Below are 18548 nucleotides of genomic sequence, written 5' to 3'. Positions count from 1 at the left end.
GGAAGGAAGGAAGGAAGGAAGGAAGGAAGGAAGGAAGGAAGGAAGGAAGGAAGGAAGGAAGGAAGGAAGGAACCCTCTGCCTGCTGTTAGGCCATTACTTATTTGAATGTCTTATCACAGTGTATTAAAATATTATTAGCAGAAAAACCCACAAAAGAATACCCAAATCTTATGTTTACATTGTCATATCAACTGAGATATTATGATAATACTTTTCTAAGATAATCACAGACGAGTCTTGAATTCCCTACCTTATTGTCAGCAATCCTACAGATTAAGTACAAGCCATATGATAATTAGTTCTAATAACAGTTAACATTTGTTTAGCACTTTGCCCTTTGCGAAGCACAATTTAAATGTTATTGTATTTGTAACAGCTCAATAGTAATTAACCAAAGCTCAGGTCATTGATGGATAACAGGACCAGTTAGGGCTGTCAGGACTGCAATGGCAAGCAGATGACCACTAGGTGGCAGCAAAATGTTAGCAATAGGACCGGACACTCAGCGCAGGTATTCCTCTCAGGGTCTTAACCAGTAAGTCCAGGGAATCCTGCTGTATTTGCTCTGGAGAACTCTATCTTTTGAGGTGGCACACTCCTCGTGGATCTATGAACCACCTCACAACAGTGCCCTTGCTATCTCACTGGCAGATGGAGGTTTGCCCTTTATGCTATACACTGGGCAGTCTGGCCTGGGCCAAGTCAGAAAGGGAGAAATATCTTTTTTGTTTTTTTAATTACTGAGAACAATTGAATGTCAATGATGATGATGACAATAATAATGCTGCCATACTGCCAAGTATGAAGTGCTTTCTTCCCACTGAACTGTGTTCCTCACACTGTAGTACACAAGACAAAATAAAAATGGTTTTGAATTCAGATGTCCTAGGCCCATTTCTTAATTCTGCCACTGACAAGGCAAGAGCTCAGAGGCTAGCCTCTTTATCCACACACTGATGAAGAGTCCGGCTTAGAGCTCTCTCCTGGGTATGATTAGGACTTAAGTACACAAAATGCACACGTGAAAACACAGTTTCTGGACAAGTGCGACTTGAGAACGTCACCTAGGGCTGGCAACTCAGGTCACTGATGGATGGAGTGAGGGAATACTGGCCTCCACTAATAGTAGGAACGCTGAAGTTTGGATGGGACAGGGAAAGCCTGCTTGGAAGCTTGGACCTTTAACTAGGCTCTAATGCACAAGCAGCTCTCTTCCCAGTGAGAAGGCGTTTCACACGATCCTGTTCTACATTCCCTATCCAGGCCCACTCTTAAATACTGCTCTTTACTACAAAGATGGATATCGGAGGAAAAGAATGAGGAAGTAAGAATCTTATCAATCATGAAAATAAAATTGAAGGTTAGATACACTTAGACATGTGATGCCTTTAAGACATAAACACCTATACCATAGAGAGGGATGGAAACCGTATGTGAGCTGATCTCTACAGTCCCAGTCGGTGAGCACCTTGCAGCGTTTGAATGGCAAGCGTTTCTATATCTTTCTAACATCTGGAGCTATGGCTAGGGGGAGTATCTGGGGAGGATGGACAGGAAGAAAGGAAAGGTCTGATGTGGGATTACTACCGTTCGCTAACAAGGCCATGGCAATACAAATATTAGACTCAAAATCTCAATCATGATTTGAACAATAACTGCAAGCTCTATTCCTCTCGTTGGTCATTTTTTTACATTCAGAAGACTTCAGCCCCAAACTCCCTTCCTGTATTCAGTCTGTACTCTAAAGAAGTCACAGGATTCCTGAGGATCTCTTGAGGAGCTGCCAGGTCTCTATTCAGGCTTATTCTGCATATAAAGATCTCATCAGTCCACCTACTACAGAGACCAACTGCGTTTATGATGAAATCCTCCATAAGCTTCCCTTTGCATGGCTGGGTCACTACTTTATCTTTTCTTTGTTAGTTGGAGCCCAGCAAACTAGATGCTATCTATGGATAACAGAAAAGGATAAACTGCTAGTTCTAATCTGTTTTGTTTCCTAGAAACAATGGACCCCGGAGTATTCAAATCTGAGATTCCAAAACATAGAAGTCAAAAAAAAAGTGCAAGCTATTGTTGACAATATTCCACAAAACCTAACAAAACCATATAATTTAGCCATACAACTCTCAGATTAGAGATTAAATGTATATCAGCATGTTTAACAGTTTTTATATTATTATTCTTTTATGGTTATTTTCACTTTGTTATCTTTCAATATTAGAATGAAACCATAGAATTTAAGATGTTTCATTTAAAAAGAAAATCTTTACAAAGCATAAGAACCAGATGGGGGCTGGTGGAAGACCCATTAACTGTTAAAACGATTGTGAACCTCTGATATAATAAATGGCTGTTTCCATTTGATGCCTCAGACAATGGTTTTATAGGGACATTCAAATCATCAAAGGCTCTCTTTGCCCACTCCGATTCAAATCATTTCAGCCAATCTTGAAGCAAGGTTAAGTGAGGCATTCTGGTCAGCAGGTCCAAAGCAAGACTTGGTGAAAAGAGGATTGAGCTACAAAATGGCACACATTGCTCTGCACTTAATGAACGGTCCACTGATAGCAGGGTTTAGGAAGAAAACAGTTTTGGTGCCAGATCCTTTACAATTACAACTGAGCACTCTCTGCAACTGAGCGTAAGGTCAGATCCTACAAACAATTCAACACAGACTCCAAGGTTTGCTGCAAGCATCAGGCTAACTCCAAGCATCAGTTATGAATGTAACCAACATACTTGTATTCAAGACTGGGGTCAAAACAGCAGCTTTCCAGGGCATCCAAGGACTTCATCAGAAGAAGGTTCATCTGTTGTCCAGACATGTCACTAGATAAGGAGACAGGGACCACGGATCACTAGTAATCACTCAAGTTCAAGTTCATGTTCCAAGTTCATGGGATATCTGGAGTGTGAAGCTCAATGGTAGAGTGCTTGTCCAGTATGCCTAAGACTCTGGATTTGATCCTCAGTACCACAAGACAAATAAAATGCATACTGGTCCAGAGAGATGGCTTGTCTAACACATTCAGTGAACCTGATGATCTGTGTTTGATCCCCAGAACCAACATAATGAACAGAGACAAATGATTCTTACAAAGTATCCTCTACTCTCCACATGTTCACCAAGGCACGCATGTCACAAACATGTTAACATACACACAGATAGATGCATGTTAGTACAAAAGTCAAAGTTCTTTTCCTGTCACTATGTACTGGAAATGTCAGCATCCCTTTATATGTAAAAGAAATGTAGTAACAATATTGGTGACTCACACACGCTCGTCTTGTAGACAGGTAACTGTGAAAATTATTCAGTAATCAAGGTCTGAAGGATGTAACCAATTACAAACAGTAAGTCCTAAAGCTTCGTTTGATTGTTCTCTGTGTATTTAAATCTGAAATCACTGAAGAACACAATTTCAAATATTTCTAAGAATGTGAAAGAGATGCTTTTGGAATAAATAAAAAAACCTATTGATAAAGTTGTTACTCAATCCAAATTTCCCTCTTGAGAGGAATGCAGCTTGTGACTCCATGTCTCCGTGGTATGGGTTGCCAGTTAGCCTTATTCCTTTAATTTTATAGTTTTTAAGGGGGGAAAATTCCCTAGCCCCACATTTTTGTGCCTCTATATAAGAATTGGTTTTTTATAATTGTCTTAGTGAGAATTAAGACTGGATTGTAAAAGAAACCTTAGATGGAAGCTCTCTGGCTCTTTCCTCAGGCAAAGCTGTGGACTTCCTTACTCACACTCTATTACCCAGAGTTCCTCTTCCCTTCATCCTCAGATCATATTGGATGAAACGCAGCCCAAGGATATCAAGCAGCCAGAGAACACTTTATAGCTTCTATACCAAGATTACAGCTTGTAAACATGGATTCTACTGTGGCATGAGAGAAGCCCTGACGGACAGACAGACAGGCAGACAGGGAGACAGGCAGATGAGATACACACACACACACACACACACACACACACACACACGGGGTATAAGAGGGGCATTAAATAAATAAATTCCTTTAGAATTATTCTTAGGAATAAAGCATAATTAAATATTCTCATATTGAGATCATATGTACATCCTCTACAGGTTAGGAGCTTTGTGTAATGAACCTTCCTGAATAACCCTAGCTAGGAACTCAAATTCAGGAAAATAGAAGTCAGATTAACTGTGATGAGTCTCTTCTAGGAGGGAGAACACTCTGAGAACAACGCAGTGCTGACATCTGTTCTCTTAAGGAGTACTTCACACACCCATCTCAAGCCAATAGCTCTCTTGGTATTTAGCTTTATCTTATATTATTTATATTACTTGTAAGTATTTTACCTGCATGTTTGTTTGTGCACCATGTGTGTGCCTAGTGTCAAGGAAGTGTCAAGGAAGGCAGAAAAGGGACCAGAATCCTCTGGGGCTGGATTTACAGATGCTGTGAGCTGCTATGAGGGTGCTGGGACTCAAACTCCAGCCCTCTGAAAGGGCAGCCAGTGCTCTTAACCACTGAGCTATAGCTCCAGCCCCTATGTTTGATTATATTTTTAAGATTCGTTTTACTTTAAATTTTCTGTCTGTGCTTGGCGCCTGTGTAGGAGTGTGTGCACATGATGCCCTTAGATGCTGGAAGAGTGTATTAGAGCCCCTGGAGCTACAGTCAGTTACACTGAGCCACTCAACAAGGTACTAGGTGCCAAAGTCAGGTTGTTTGGAAAAGCAGCAAGCACTCATAACCCCTGAGTCTGCTCTACAGCCCCTAACCTTTATTTTAGGGGGAGGGGAAAGCAACAACAACAGCAAAAAGACAAGTCTGAAAAACTACAACATCTGGAAATATTGTAATTACCAAGTAAAACAACTACTGGTAGAAAGAGCAAATAGTTCTGATTTACCTGCTCTAAAAGAAATGAGCAAGTAGCAACCAGGGATTATTATATGTTGGTGTCCATACTGTCAAGACACAGGCCCCAAGAAAGGAATAGTGCTATTAGGCAAAGTTAACATCTACAGGCCAGGCATGGTGGTACACACTTTTAATTCCAGTACTCAGGACTTTGAGGCCAGCCTGGTCTGCACATCAAGTTCTAGGACAGCCAAGGCTACATAGAGTGACTCTGTCTTAAAAAACAATGAAACAAACCAATCTAGCAGTGTTCTCAGTGACTCAGCCACAGATGAGCTTCCTGTGCCCTTGCCCAGGATTCCCTGCAGGTACAAATTCAAGTAAGAGAGACAGGGGTGGAAGGCAACCTGGGAAGGATGATTACATTAAACCCCAATGCAAACCTGATAGTCATAACGCCACTGCAGCACCTTATCCCAAGTTAATGAAGAAGTGAGCCCAGCTGGGATGGGATGAAGCGAGTCGCCTACAGCTGAACTGCCAAGGGCTCCGTTTTAGATGTAGAAACATACGGCTTGAAAGCAAACCGAGGAAGAGCCTGAACACAGATGGTGAGGAGAGCACCATTTGTTGCATAGCAGCAAAGGGGAAAATCACTTTGAAGCCTTAAGCTTTTACAAAACACTTTATGTTCTATCAGACACGGGAGGAATGGAGGCGTCGATTCCCATGCAAGGGGCATATTCTTTGTTCACATCTAGAGCTGGGCCTCCATGAATATTCTGGGCATGTCTCATTTTCATTTGCAGATACTATGCCAGTCATTCCACTTGTCTGACAGATGCTTTCAGAAGCTAAAGACGTCCTCTTGAAATATACCATTCCCAAGAGCAATAGTAATCTCCCCCAAAACACGATAGTGTTTGCTCAAGGTAAGCAAATTACAAACACAAACTTAAATTGAGCACTTTAGATGCTGTGTAACATCATTCATTTTATCCACAACACAGTGTTTTCTTTGGGACCACTAAATGCTACCACCTAGGAAGAGTAATACATCTAACATCATAGCTAGATGTTTCTCCCTATATTCTATTTCCCATGTAGGAGGAAGCGGCTGAAGTCCAAGTCACTACCATCAATATTCACAGTAAAGAAATATTCATGTCAGACTGCATTACGATTAACCTGGATGCATAAAATTCTAAGGTTTAATATAAAATACAGGGAAAAGACCAATTATTAACAAAGCTAAGATAGTTTAATTGATGTGTAGGAAAACTTGCCGATTTAATGGAATTTTCCACCTGGGTTTTTCATATTCCATTTGCACCATTCACCGATAATGCTTAGCAGTCCAAAAAATGAGCAATCAAACCGAATAAAGCACCCAGCATAATATGCACAGATTAGGACTCTTTAAAGATTACTAACTGTAGTCAGGGTACAGAACAAAAGCAGCATTTTACACTGAGTACATGCTGTTCTCGGGTGATTCAGTGACTCTCAGCACCTCTCTGCTACATGGGACTCCCCAGTTGTTTCTTCCCAGTTTATGGAGATGTCAATAAAGGAGCAACAATGAGAGGGGGAGGGGAAAGTTTCTCTTTACTTACAGTCCTCTAAGACTGGTGTTCATGCCTATTAATTATACATTTGTACTACTATCTCAGCCTGAGATGGTTTTCAAGTAACCAGTCACTTGAATACTAACCCTTAAAGAATACTAATATCCATGTAATACTTTAGGCAGTCAAATTCAGCCATATATGAGAATAAGCAATAAATTCAACCATTTCAAAAAGTTTAGCAAGCACATATTGCTCAGATGCAATGTTTAGGTGCCTGCACGTATGTGTGTGTATGTGTGTGTGTATCTATAGCTATATATTCCATCACCTAAACCACAAAGAGGAAACACAGCAATACTTCAATCAACTGTACCTGAGTTTCTCTTCACACAAGCGAGAGAGAAACATCCCCAACGCAAGGCCCATGTGGATTTGCACGGCCTGAGATTCATCAGCACTTGGTTTCCCAGGTAACCTGGCAGTCAGCATGTTCAGGATTTCCTCAACCTTCTCTTTGCATGAGATAATGAAAACTGGCACTAGGAGAGACAAAGCCGTGGCGGCAGCAGAGCGCGCAATAGCGCTTGCCGTGTTCTCACCAGAATAGGACTTCTAGAGCAAGCAAAGAAAGAAATCGGGTTAACCTCTTGCTTAAAACACAAAGGGTGCACATCTGTCACATGGGTGCTGGGCTGATACAAGCTTCTCCTACATCTGCACATAAAGGAGACTCTCACTGTGATTTTTTGCACACCCAGCTTTCAGTCAATGTGCCCATCTACTACAGAGTAACCAGTAACGTGCTCTGAAATTTCAAAGATGGAATTCTAAGTGCCCATGTTTCGAGGTTGTGGATTCTTTCACTATGTAAACTCAGTTTCAGTGTTTTTAAAAGCCTGCATGCAAATAACAGGAAAGACAAATGGAAAGCTGCCTGAACATAGACGTTCCACATTACAATTGTCCAGAAAGCTAGGACTCCTCCAGAAAAGAAAAGGGAAAGGGATGTGGATAAGAGTTAAGTTTACTACAGAGGAACAGGTGAAAGTTCAGCACAAGGATCTCTTGGCTCATCTCCCAAATGTTTTCTTGTGGGAACACAATCCAAAGATGGGTTATGTTCTACAGGGGGTTAATTCCTTTTATGTAAGAGGGAAGTTGTTGAAATTCTAAAATCTTCTGGTTACAAAGCAATAACCAGCTATTCAAAAGGAAACTGGGGGCTCTACATGTGCCTTCTGATATGCAATTATGGGAAGAAAAATGAATAACAGCCCTAATAAACAGACAGAGCAGCCGAACATGAACAGCATCTGCAAGAGTCCCACGTTAGAGCCCTCTGCCACACATGCCATACGTTTCGTAAATGTGTCTCAAGTAGGGAAGAAAGCCTCTCTATCAGCCGCACTGTTATCCATTTTGGATTTCCAGACATGCCATAAAAGCAGCCTTTATTCCCAGCACTGTAAGATGTGTGTGTTTTAATTCTGTGTGTTTGCTACTTAAGCTCTAGGGCTTTAAGGATACACATCAAGGATGCGGGACATCATACTGTACACTAATATGACGTTTTCAAATGGCAATGTTTCTTAAATGGACTCAGCTACGTATGACACGGGAAATAAAGGAAGTGACTTTTGAAATATGTCCTTAAAATATGTAATAATGTAAAGAGAATTAAAGAGGTAAGCAGTAATTCTGAACTGGCCAATAAAGAGTTTTTCTTACTGGTTCATAAAGACTAAGCAGAATGCCTAGGATTCTCATGTAGTGTCTGTTCTGGTGAGTGTCTGACCCACACAGTTACTCTATGTACTTCAAAACAATGTAAGCAAATTGTTCCTTTTCTGGAGGATTCTTTCTCTGAACAAAATATAACTTCCAGTTTAGTTTTCCTTTACCTATTTTTTTGTTGTTGTTGGTTTTTTTGTTTTTTTTTTTTTTTGTTTTTTTGTCTAAATCTGTAGTTAAAATCTAGCATTGGACCCTAGGCCCCAGATCAATACCTACCTGGTCCACCCAAGAGCAGGGTGAAAAGAAACAAGAGTATTTACAGAGAAGACCATGGGCAATGGACTTGGGACTAAAACCATAATCTTCACAACAGTTGGGGATCTGTGCTACATTTTCCTTTAAACAACTGCAATCCCCAGCAGCCTGGCTGACTGACCTGTGATCTCTTTTATTTCCTAAGCAATGGATACTTATAGGACAAAACCAAAATAATAATACACCATTGCAGGAGTAAAGTAATTCCACAACCCCAAAGGGAGCATTAGACTGCAACAAGATGCGCATTTCACATGGCTTCAGTTATCATGAAACAGAGGAAGATGTGAGTGGCAATAATTTTTCATGTGACCAACAGGATTACTTGGTATTTACAAAGAATTTTACTGTTTTGAAAATACAATGCTTTCACATAACTTAATTTCACCTTCACAGTCTTTGAGTCAGAAAGGCACAGCAGAGGAATTTTACTTTTATTTCATAAACACAGAAAACCAGAATGACAATGGTGAACTGTCAAGTCCACAGTCACAAATCTAAGAGGTGGTATGAGGCATTCATTACAGAGGATGCTGTTATTCTTTTCATTTTATAAACAATGACAAAAAAAAAAAAGACCAAATGTATTCCAAGAGCCACTTATCCTACAAATGTAGCCCTTGACCCTGACTATACAACTGAAAAAAATTCTAGAGCTTTCATATTACTGGTATGTGGCAAACATCCTAAACCAACTCAATCAAACCTGTAGCCTACACACCAGTCTTTCTACTTTCTACACACACACACACACACACACACACACACACACACACCTTCAAACCTATAGTCAGAACTTTTCATGTGAGCAATAGATGTTAGGATAGTCAACCCTTGTCTTTCTGGTCATTTATAGTTCTTGCACTCACATGATAAAAGCAGGTGAAGAGTTGTCCGCTGGGGTGGTAATGGCTATCCACAATGACCAGGAGGGTATTAAGCACCATGGAAACCCACTCTTTCACTGGAAGGAAATTAGGTTGGATCTGTAAATGAGGAACAATGTGAAATGATAGCAGAAAAAAAATTAACAAATCTAAACTTTATTTTGGCATCTGAACTTTATTTTACAACCTTTTATTTGTTGTTAAATAATGAAATGCTATCCTCACGAAGTAAACTTTATCTGCTTGGAGCACATGAGGTGAATAGAGTTGACAAAGGTGTGTCCTTACCTGTTCCTAACAAGAGTACAACTACATTTTATTCAATGATTACCAGAAGTGGGGAGACAGAAGCTACAGCAGAATATACTCAGGTTTCCTCTACCCACTGAATTGTGATAAAAATAACATACATGAGAGAAGTGCAAAAAAGAAATTGAAAATTTCCAAACTTTATGACTTACCATTTCACAAAGTGGCCAATTAGCCTGTAATAGTTAGACCAATGTCTCTAGCATTTCTGTTCCCTATTACATATGACCATGCATCAGTTATCATGACCATTCACCTAACTAACAAATTATAAAAAACTCTATTCACTAAGGAAAAAAAAAAAAAGATTTGGTTATAAAAGTCAGCCGTAGCCATAGAGTGAGAAACATTCATCCTAAGATCTTTTGTTATTGGTCACACCTGTTCAACTTTAATCAAATAATGAGATCTGGACTTTGTATTGATAAAAGCCAAAGACAAGGTCAATAAAAATGAAAGCAAAGCTCCATTCTTGGCCTGTACAGTTTCTCAGTCTGATAAGACTGGAAGTAGGGGATAAAGCCTATGAGAACTACAACATCAACTCTGAGCTAGACCCCCAGTTATGGGGCAAATTAACTTCACAACTTAATTCAATTAATTCACCATAATTATCCCCCAAGAAAAGGGATCCTATAAAGTGCATGAACTTTTGGGGTTACAGATCTAGTTAGTAGGTAGCCTTTGATAACGTGCTCTTTGAATGAAATGAAGCATTTCTTTATCTTTGTCATTATTAAAACAAAATTCTGGGTTCAGTGTTAAATATTTGAACGTTAAGTAATTCACTTTTACCACTTATCCCCTTCTCTACATGCACATTTGTAGCTCTTGTCTCACAGTGCTGATTTTCCTGCTCATTGGTGACAGTGTCACTGGATGTAATATCCAGGTTATTTGTTTCCAACAACAAATTAGGCAAGACACAGAGTAACGGTGAAAGTATATAGATTTACTAAGTGAGAAGCAGAAAAATTAGAGCAGGCCTAAGCAAAGAGCTGACTGCTCAAGAGCCTAAGGTTCATTGAGGAGGTGTTGGGTTTAGGCAGAGGGAGGGGCTGCTCCTAGGGGCAGGGGTAAAGTAGATCCTAAGCCTGTTAATATAACTTTGGAAGACCTGCACTTAGCCCGGGATGCACTTAGCATCCCGACTTCAAGGATAGCTCCCCCTCATAGGCTTTGATCCTGTAGTGGTTTGAAGAGGCCATGCTTATCTTCCCTTCTACCAGGATGTGTCTCACCAAAATTACCCACAGGAGAGAAGGCACTGGCTGTTGCTCTACAGGCAGACACATTTTCCCCCGCAAGGGTAGTTGCCTTGGTTCACAGGGCTATTCCCAAATTACATACTTCGATAACACCCTTTGGATAATTCTCTCTTCTCCATTATTTGGGGATTAATTAAATGCTCAGATGAAGCTGTGCCCATAGCCTACCCATGGGGTGGGAATACGACCCTGTGGATCTAAATTGTAAATAGTGGATACAAGCAAGACAAAAACTGACCCAAGAGGGGATGTTCTGCTAAGATATTTCATGAGCACTCTGTCAGAGGTTCCCTTTTTCCTGACCAAACCTAGCCTTTAAACTTTGTCTTCAATTCTAAGAGTTTCCAAAGTCCATGCATTTTCAGTTCTTTCTTTCTTTCTTTTTTTTTTTTTTTTTTTTTTGAATGAATGAATGGGAAACACATTTCTTTCCATCCAAAAAAGTACCATGAAAGGAGAGAACAGAGCCAGGTATNCCCTTTTTCCTGACCAAACCTAGCCTTTAAACTTTATCTTCAATTCTAAGAGTTTCCAAAGTCCATGCATTTTCAGTTCTTTTTTTTTTTTTTTTTTTTTTTTTTTTTTTTTTGAATGAATGAATGGGAAACACATTTCTTTCCATCCAAAAAAGTACCATGAAAGGAGAGAACAGAGCCAGGTATGGGAATAACAGCTATAAGATGAAACAGGACAGTGAGCTGGAGGCAGCCTGGGCCATATAAGGAGACCTTACTTTAAAACCCAAACAAACTCAATGAAGACAGAACAAAAGAGAGTACAAATGGCTCATGGAACACTCTTCTATGACAGAGGTAGTAATGCTAATGATGGTTATTGTTATTGAGAGCTTACCATTTAGCTGCTATTGTGAGATTATCTCTGTGTGTGTATGTGTGTGTGTGCACACGCGCGAGTGTGCGCTTGGGCTCACACACATATGAGTGCATTCATTCAATTGTTATAATACAATTATCTGGGAAATACTGCCATTCCATATTATAGAGGGGGAAACAGTTTCCAAACATGGAAATCACTACACATAGGCTGTGTAGCTAATAAGTCAAAGTAATGAAATTTAAATATAGAACTCTGTTATTCGGAAGCCTATGTTTTGTTATATTTCTTTAACCACTCGGGCCACATCATATCTGGCTAATGACAGCTAACAGACAAAAGAACTTAAAACAAGAACAAATCCACACCTTTTTATTTTGACAGCTATGAGTTATCTGAAAAACTACATTGGAAATGAATATTGGCCAGCCTGTAAGATGTTTAATTAAGAAATAAATGCCTGGCAAAAATGAATAGGTACTTTATCATTGACATCTACAATTAAAATGCAAAGTGTAAGTTTTTCAGTGTGTAAAACAGCTTATTTATCATTGTTTGACAGTATTGTTCACTTTCAGTAAGCATGGTTAACCTTCTAAGATTGTTTACTAGAGATGTAATCACAAAAAGACAGCCTTTGTTTCATAAAATTGTCACCTTCAAAGGGAAATGGCCACTTAACTACAGTGAGGAAAACATAGCATCAAGTCAGGAAGAGAGGAGGGCTCACAGTAAGGGCTCACCACAGAGCAGAGTCTGATGATGCAGTCACAGAATTTAACCTTGCAAACCTAGGTACAGGCCACCTAAATAACGACTAAAGGGATGTAACCAAAGCCCACATGCGCTAAGTCCTCCCAACTCACCTCTAGGATGCCATCGGAGTCTGAGCAAAGGCTGGCTTCATGCTTGGACACCACAACAGCCAGGCTGCTTAAGGCCAACAGGGCATTGCCTTTGACCACCGGACTCTCTCTATGTTAAAAGATTCCAAGAGAGGACTTAGAAGACCAAGAGAGAGGCTTTATCATGGGAGAGCAGACAAGGTAGAAAAGCACTTTTGCTCCAGCACAAACAAGAAGGAAGATGTGAGGATGGAGGGCTAGAAAGATGGTTCAGTGGTTAGAGCACTTGCTCTTTCACAGGACCTAGGTTCCCAGGACCCACATGGTGGCTGTGGTGTTCTGAATGAAAATGGACCCCTCAGATTCATAGGGACTGGTATCAAATTTTGGCATTTTTCAAATTTGGGAATACTGGTATGACCTTAATCTGAAAACTCAGAATGCTAGAAAACCTGAAAAGTTTTGAACAATGTTACTCAGCCTGTATTAGAAGCAAACGATTTAGTTTTGCTTTTGTTAAATGATTTTTATGGCCCAAGTCCTAGCTTGCTTCATGGTAGTTTATTATTAGTTAAAAAGTGCTTTGCAATCTGTAACCTCAGGGGGAGCCATTTCTTCAGACCTCAAGGAGTAAAATCCCCAAATGATTGGGTCACTTTGCTCCAAATCATTTTATTTCACCCATCTTGACACTCCTGAATCTGCACTGTGGGGGAAATGAAGAAAAATGTATTTAAGGCCACTGGCAATTAGATCTTTGGATGTAGGTAAAATTTTATCTGGCCACTAATCTCCAGATAGAACACAATTGCTCCGTTCTACACAAAGCATCCATGGCTCAAGTTCCACATTTCGCAAAGGCACCAGGTCCAGCTTGCTTGTCTCAAACCTGCTCCATGCCCGGAGCAGCAGCTTATGGTTGACAGGACACACTGCATACTTAGCAAGACATGTTCGAGGAGGAGCTGGCTGGTGAAGCGTCTACAACTGAGCAGCACAAACTCACCGCCTTGTTACTCAAATAACTATCCCCTACCAGTCAAACAGCTGGGACTAATTTGCATAATAACATGTCAGCATCAGTGCAGTCTTTATCTAAGCAACACCACTGACATTTTAATTAAATTGTCCTTTGGAACAAACTGATGTCATTAACCTAATTAAAAAGCCCAAGGAAGGATGAGCTTCAGGGATGCTTTCTGAGGGACAAAGTATCACATTACATATCAGCGAAGTGACCCAATCATTTGGGGATTTTTGTCTTCGGGTTCAAATCCATTTAATTAATAACAATGAAAACAAATTACCATCAGTCACCCGGGCTTATCCGTGTTCTGCTTCTTCCTTAGTTATAACCCTGACTCTCAAAAATGCCCTCTCAAATGAGCAAGTCAGTAGCTCTGTGACTGCGGTGTAACTTGCTGCATTTAACTTGTGAGTGGACAAAACAGGCCCTGGCCTCAGGCAGCCATGGCAGCCACACTCCAAGTACAAAAAGGTAAGCAGTCAAAAATGCAGGAGTAAGAGCTCTGTCTCAGTGAGGGAAGCCACTGGAAAGAAGCAAACAGAAAGTGGTCGCCATTTCCCCTGCTCTACCAAGGTCACTCAGCCTCTGGAGCCTACATAGATCTTGTTTATTTCCTACCACAGTTTACACTTCTAAGGTTTTGATTTAAAAAAAAAAAAAGGTAGTAATCCCATAAGAACTTGAATCGTTTTACTGCACACCCCTGAGAATGTAAACACATTGACCTTGGGTACCAGTCGAAACATGATGCCTTGCCAATCTATAGAGAAAAGGCATGTTGCAATAAGCTTTAAGAACAGGAAGTATAAAGGTGACTTCAGAAGCAAAATTACAGTTTGCCTGCTGCACATAAGCTTGCTGGTCTCTTAATCATCCAAGCTTTTTTGCTCCAGATGTCCTATTTTTACTGGACATAAGAACATCTCACAAGAACAAACTATGAAATAAAAATTTCCAAGACATCCCACCTTCCCCCGTGAAGCAGAGCACGTGCGTTCCTATGGTATACTTTCTGCACTGCAGTCTCTGTTTTGTCAAAATATATTTCCCCATGTCCATCCCAGCAGTGGAGACAGGAAGACCACCAGTTTTTACCAGTGGGAGAAGGAGTAATAATGAACATGGGCTCATATCAACAATTGTGTGGCTGTTTGTTTCCACTGTCCCTAATGCCAAATCTTTTTAGCTACACAATGTCCCAGGATATGACCAGGATACATTATATTGCACTTAAATACTTCTGTAGGATATGGGCTTCAGTACTTATAAAATCCCAGGGTAAGGATGTGCCTGTGTCACTTGGAGACTAAGAAAGTGAGCCTTGCAACACAGTAGCAGAAGGTGATGGTGGAAAGGAGATATGAAAGCAACGGACTGCATCTCTGCTGCCAGGAACAATTAGTCAGCTTGTTAGCAGAAGAGCCTGAAGAGGTTGCTCCAGCAAGTAAGTTCATTAGGGTGTAATTTCTTTAGTGAGCTTTGGCTTAAGGTAAATAAAAAGCCTGGAGGAAGGAACACTCAAGTAATTTTTGTTAAAACCACCACAGGGCCATGACTGGCATTGCTGTTTACTGAATCTGCATATTAGTGTTGTATATATAGATTTCATTTTTTGAAAGTTTGTCATAGAGCTGAGGAGGATTATCCAAGGTCAGAGTAATTGCTAATTAGAGACCAATTTTTAGATACACTGGAGCCCATGGCAACCAGGAAATGTAAGAGGAGGCCCCATGTTGCCTGCTGCATTGCAACTGAGATTTAATAATCTATTTGTAGAGCCACTGTAACTCACATTCTCAAGAATTCATTTTTCCTCCTCAAACTAAATTATAATCCTTTAACTTTAAGCCAAAACACATGTCATTTTATTAAGGGTTCAGGTTGAGCATTTCGATAAAAAGCTAAGTATTTGTACCAGTCTCTCTGTGTTTGCACAAAAAGGCATGTGGCAAGAATTAATATAGTTAACAGGGGTAACAGTGGTTTTCTATAAAAATAGCCAAGAAAACACATTATAGTTCTTAACATTATGAAATGCTGCAGAAGGAGAAAGTATGTGTGCCTGTCAGGAAGTTTATTACTGTACTGGGTAGGAGAATAAACGACTTACTTTGCAGCTGTCTTGGTGATCTCATCTGTCAGCATGTCTCTGACCCTGCAATAAAGATGGAAAATAGATATGAGCTTATGTGATACAATGGAGTACACCGACAGTCTTATTCATCAGTTTATAAGAACTTCCAGAAGGCCGGTCATATGGCTCAGCAGATGAAGGCACCTGATGACCTCTGCTTGATCCCCGGGAACCACATGGTGCAAGGAAAACGGTCACGTTCCTACAAGCTCCCCCCTTACTTCCACTTGCACACTGGGGCACATGCGCGCTCATAAGCCCTGACACACAAATAAAGAATCGATACAAGAAAGTTAATTTTAAAACTTCCAGCAATGCCTCTGGATCTTAAAAGTACATGTGCAAAGCTGGGTTGGGGAAAGGACATTGGTAATGGCTTCTTCAGCGTCAGCTTGCCCTTCTGTTGTGTAGGCTCTCTTAGTGGAGACAGGTAAGGAGGAGATGTAACCCAGAAGGATACACAGGTGGTGCTGTGTCAATGCCATCCCAGTGGAGTGGTGAATGCATAGGCATCCTTTGTTTGACATCCTTGAAGGATGTTACTTTCCTCTGAGCCTATGTTGAATATACCCAACATGACACTAATTGGAGGTAGAGCCTTCACAGATAGGCTTAGTGCCCACATAGGAACAGGCATGAGGAAGTTTCCCCATGCCTTCCCCAGTGTGAGGATGCACAGGATGTTAGGACTTGCCAGACATGCTGGTTCCCAAACTACTACTATGAGAAGTTGTTGAAGCCACCCAGCCCATGGCATCTCTGTTATGCCAGCCCCAAGAGATACTGCTCTCCCCTCTTTGCAGGAGAGTTCACCAAAATACCAATTTATAGTATACAAATTTTATATACAGAAATCACTGTGCATATATATAATATACAACTTCAAATTTTGGTTGTACAATTATACCAAAGCCAAAAAATGATAATTATACCTGGGGGTAGGAAGGCAGGTATGCTTAGATTGTAACATCTTTTCCAACAAAGAAATTCTGAGGTACAGTAGACAGTGCTGTGTCAGATTTACATTTTTAAAATTCTTTAAATAATCATTTTTATTATGTATGTGTACGTGTGTGTGTGTGTGTGTGTGAGAGAGAGAGAGAGAGAGAGAGAGAGAGAGAGAGAGAGAGAGAGAGAGAGAAAGAGAGGGGGGAAAGAAAAGAGGGAGATGTATGTGTATGAATGTTTAAGTGTGTGTATGTGTGCCACATGTGTACAGGTGCCCACAGAGGCCAGAATAGGGTACTGGATCCCATTGAAGTAGAAGTTTAAGTGTCTGTAAGCTGGGAAGCAAACTTGGGTCCTCTGTAAGAGCAGAAAGTGCTCTGAACCACTGAGACATCTCGAGGCTCAGTCCCTCAAGCTTTATTGTTCATATAAAATTTTATATTCATAAATATTTGCATATGACATATAATAAATTCTTAGTGAGTCAGCATTCCTGAGAATAAGTCATCCTTAAGAGCCAAGCTTTTCACATTCTTGCAAATTTCTCTTATAGACCACAACCATATTTTAAGAAGTACTTCCATGACAACTTTATCTACATATTGTCTACACTTGCTGTAATCTTCTACTGTCCAGTGTGTAATAGTAACAAACGGGAGGGCTGTCTATTAACAGGCATGCATAGTCACAACAGAGCCTGGTGGTTCACCATTCTGCTGTGCTACCAGTTTTCCCTTCTTGTATCACTTGCTCTTTAGCAAGTGAAGACATTTATGTGATATCGATGCTTTTAGGAGAAGAAAAGGCCTCCAGTTGCTCCTTACACGACTACTACTCTTATGCAGCTAAACTTCTTTAAAGTAGAATTCACTGTGCCTAATTCCAGTTCATCTCCTTCCACTTCAAGTCCATCCCTAGTCTGGCTCTTATCCCACAATTTCACCCAAACAGCTCCCTTCATGGTCACAGAAGACTTTCAAGAGTCTAGACTGAACACTCAGTTCTCAATCTTTATCTTCAGTATTTGACACAATGCTGGTCCTCTTCTTGTCTCTCTGTTCTTGACTCTAGAGAAGCAACACTACCTCAGGTCTCTCCTATTAAAGAGTGCTGCTTTTCTGCCTAGTTCACGGTTCTCTCTGAATCCTCTGTTCCTTTAAATGTTGCAGCAGCCCAGGGCTCAATCCTCGGAAATGCTCTCCCTTTACAAGTTTCCTCCACCATCATGGTTTTAGCTGTCGCAAATACAACCATGATTCCAAAACTGATCCTTATGTCTCCTTAGTACTCTACACTCACATCTACCTGGAATCTTTAGTTTCAGACCTGTCTGACAGCTGTTGTGGCGGCCATTTTTCCAGTAGCAGCTTCATTTGTTCAATCAGTGTTTTACCTCTGACATCCATCTTCTATTTAAACCAATAATTCAAACCTATGCAATTATAAATCTATGAACCTGCCTTCAAAACAGATTCAATCTATTCACTTCATTCTTCCCTTGCTATTACCTTAGCCCAAGACTCTACCACTGCTTGCCTAAATTAATGCAATAGAATCCACAAAGTATGTCTTCATCTTCATAAGACTTAAGAGTTCTCCGTCCAAACCAGGAAGCAGATGTCCATATTCAGATCCACCAATGTTAGCCCCTACAGAGACCTTGTGATCTCTAGAACTCTTGTGTTGCAACTTAATCCCTTCCTTGTTCCTTCTGTGCCATCCTAGCTTCACTTTCTAGCTACACTTCTTTAAACTCACTGTCTCTTTAGGGTTTTTTCTTGGCTGTTAGACTGGCTCATTCCATCAGTTCAGGTCTCAGGATTCATCCATAGA

The 18548-nt window shown here is 40.4% G+C and overlaps 1 protein-coding gene across 4 annotated transcripts in view; it reads right to left on the bottom strand.

The window, feature by feature from the left end:
* Focad (focadhesin) overlaps positions 1 to 18548 on the bottom strand; it is a 294020-nt gene that overhangs the window by 45697 nt on the left and 229775 nt on the right. For all 4 annotated transcript variants that reach the window (XM_021160670.2, XM_029475893.1, XM_029475892.1 and 1 more), the window contains 5 exons: positions 15744 to 15788; positions 12628 to 12736; positions 9333 to 9449; positions 6788 to 7026; positions 2744 to 2833 (listed from right to left, as the gene is read on the bottom strand). In XM_021160670.2, coding sequence (XP_021016329.1) covers positions 2744 to 2833; positions 6788 to 7026; positions 9333 to 9449; positions 12628 to 12736; positions 15744 to 15788 — 600 coding nt within the window. The remainder of the gene's footprint in view (positions 1 to 2743; positions 2834 to 6787; positions 7027 to 9332; positions 9450 to 12627; positions 12737 to 15743; positions 15789 to 18548) is intronic.

Source organism: Mus caroli, chromosome 4 (genome assembly GCF_900094665.2).
Source record: "Mus caroli chromosome 4, CAROLI_EIJ_v1.1, whole genome shotgun sequence".
NCBI classification, from domain to species: Eukaryota; Metazoa; Chordata; class Mammalia; order Rodentia; family Muridae; genus Mus; species Mus caroli.
Note: the sequence above shows the minus strand (reverse complement) of the source record. Positions and strands in the feature narration are given on the sequence as shown.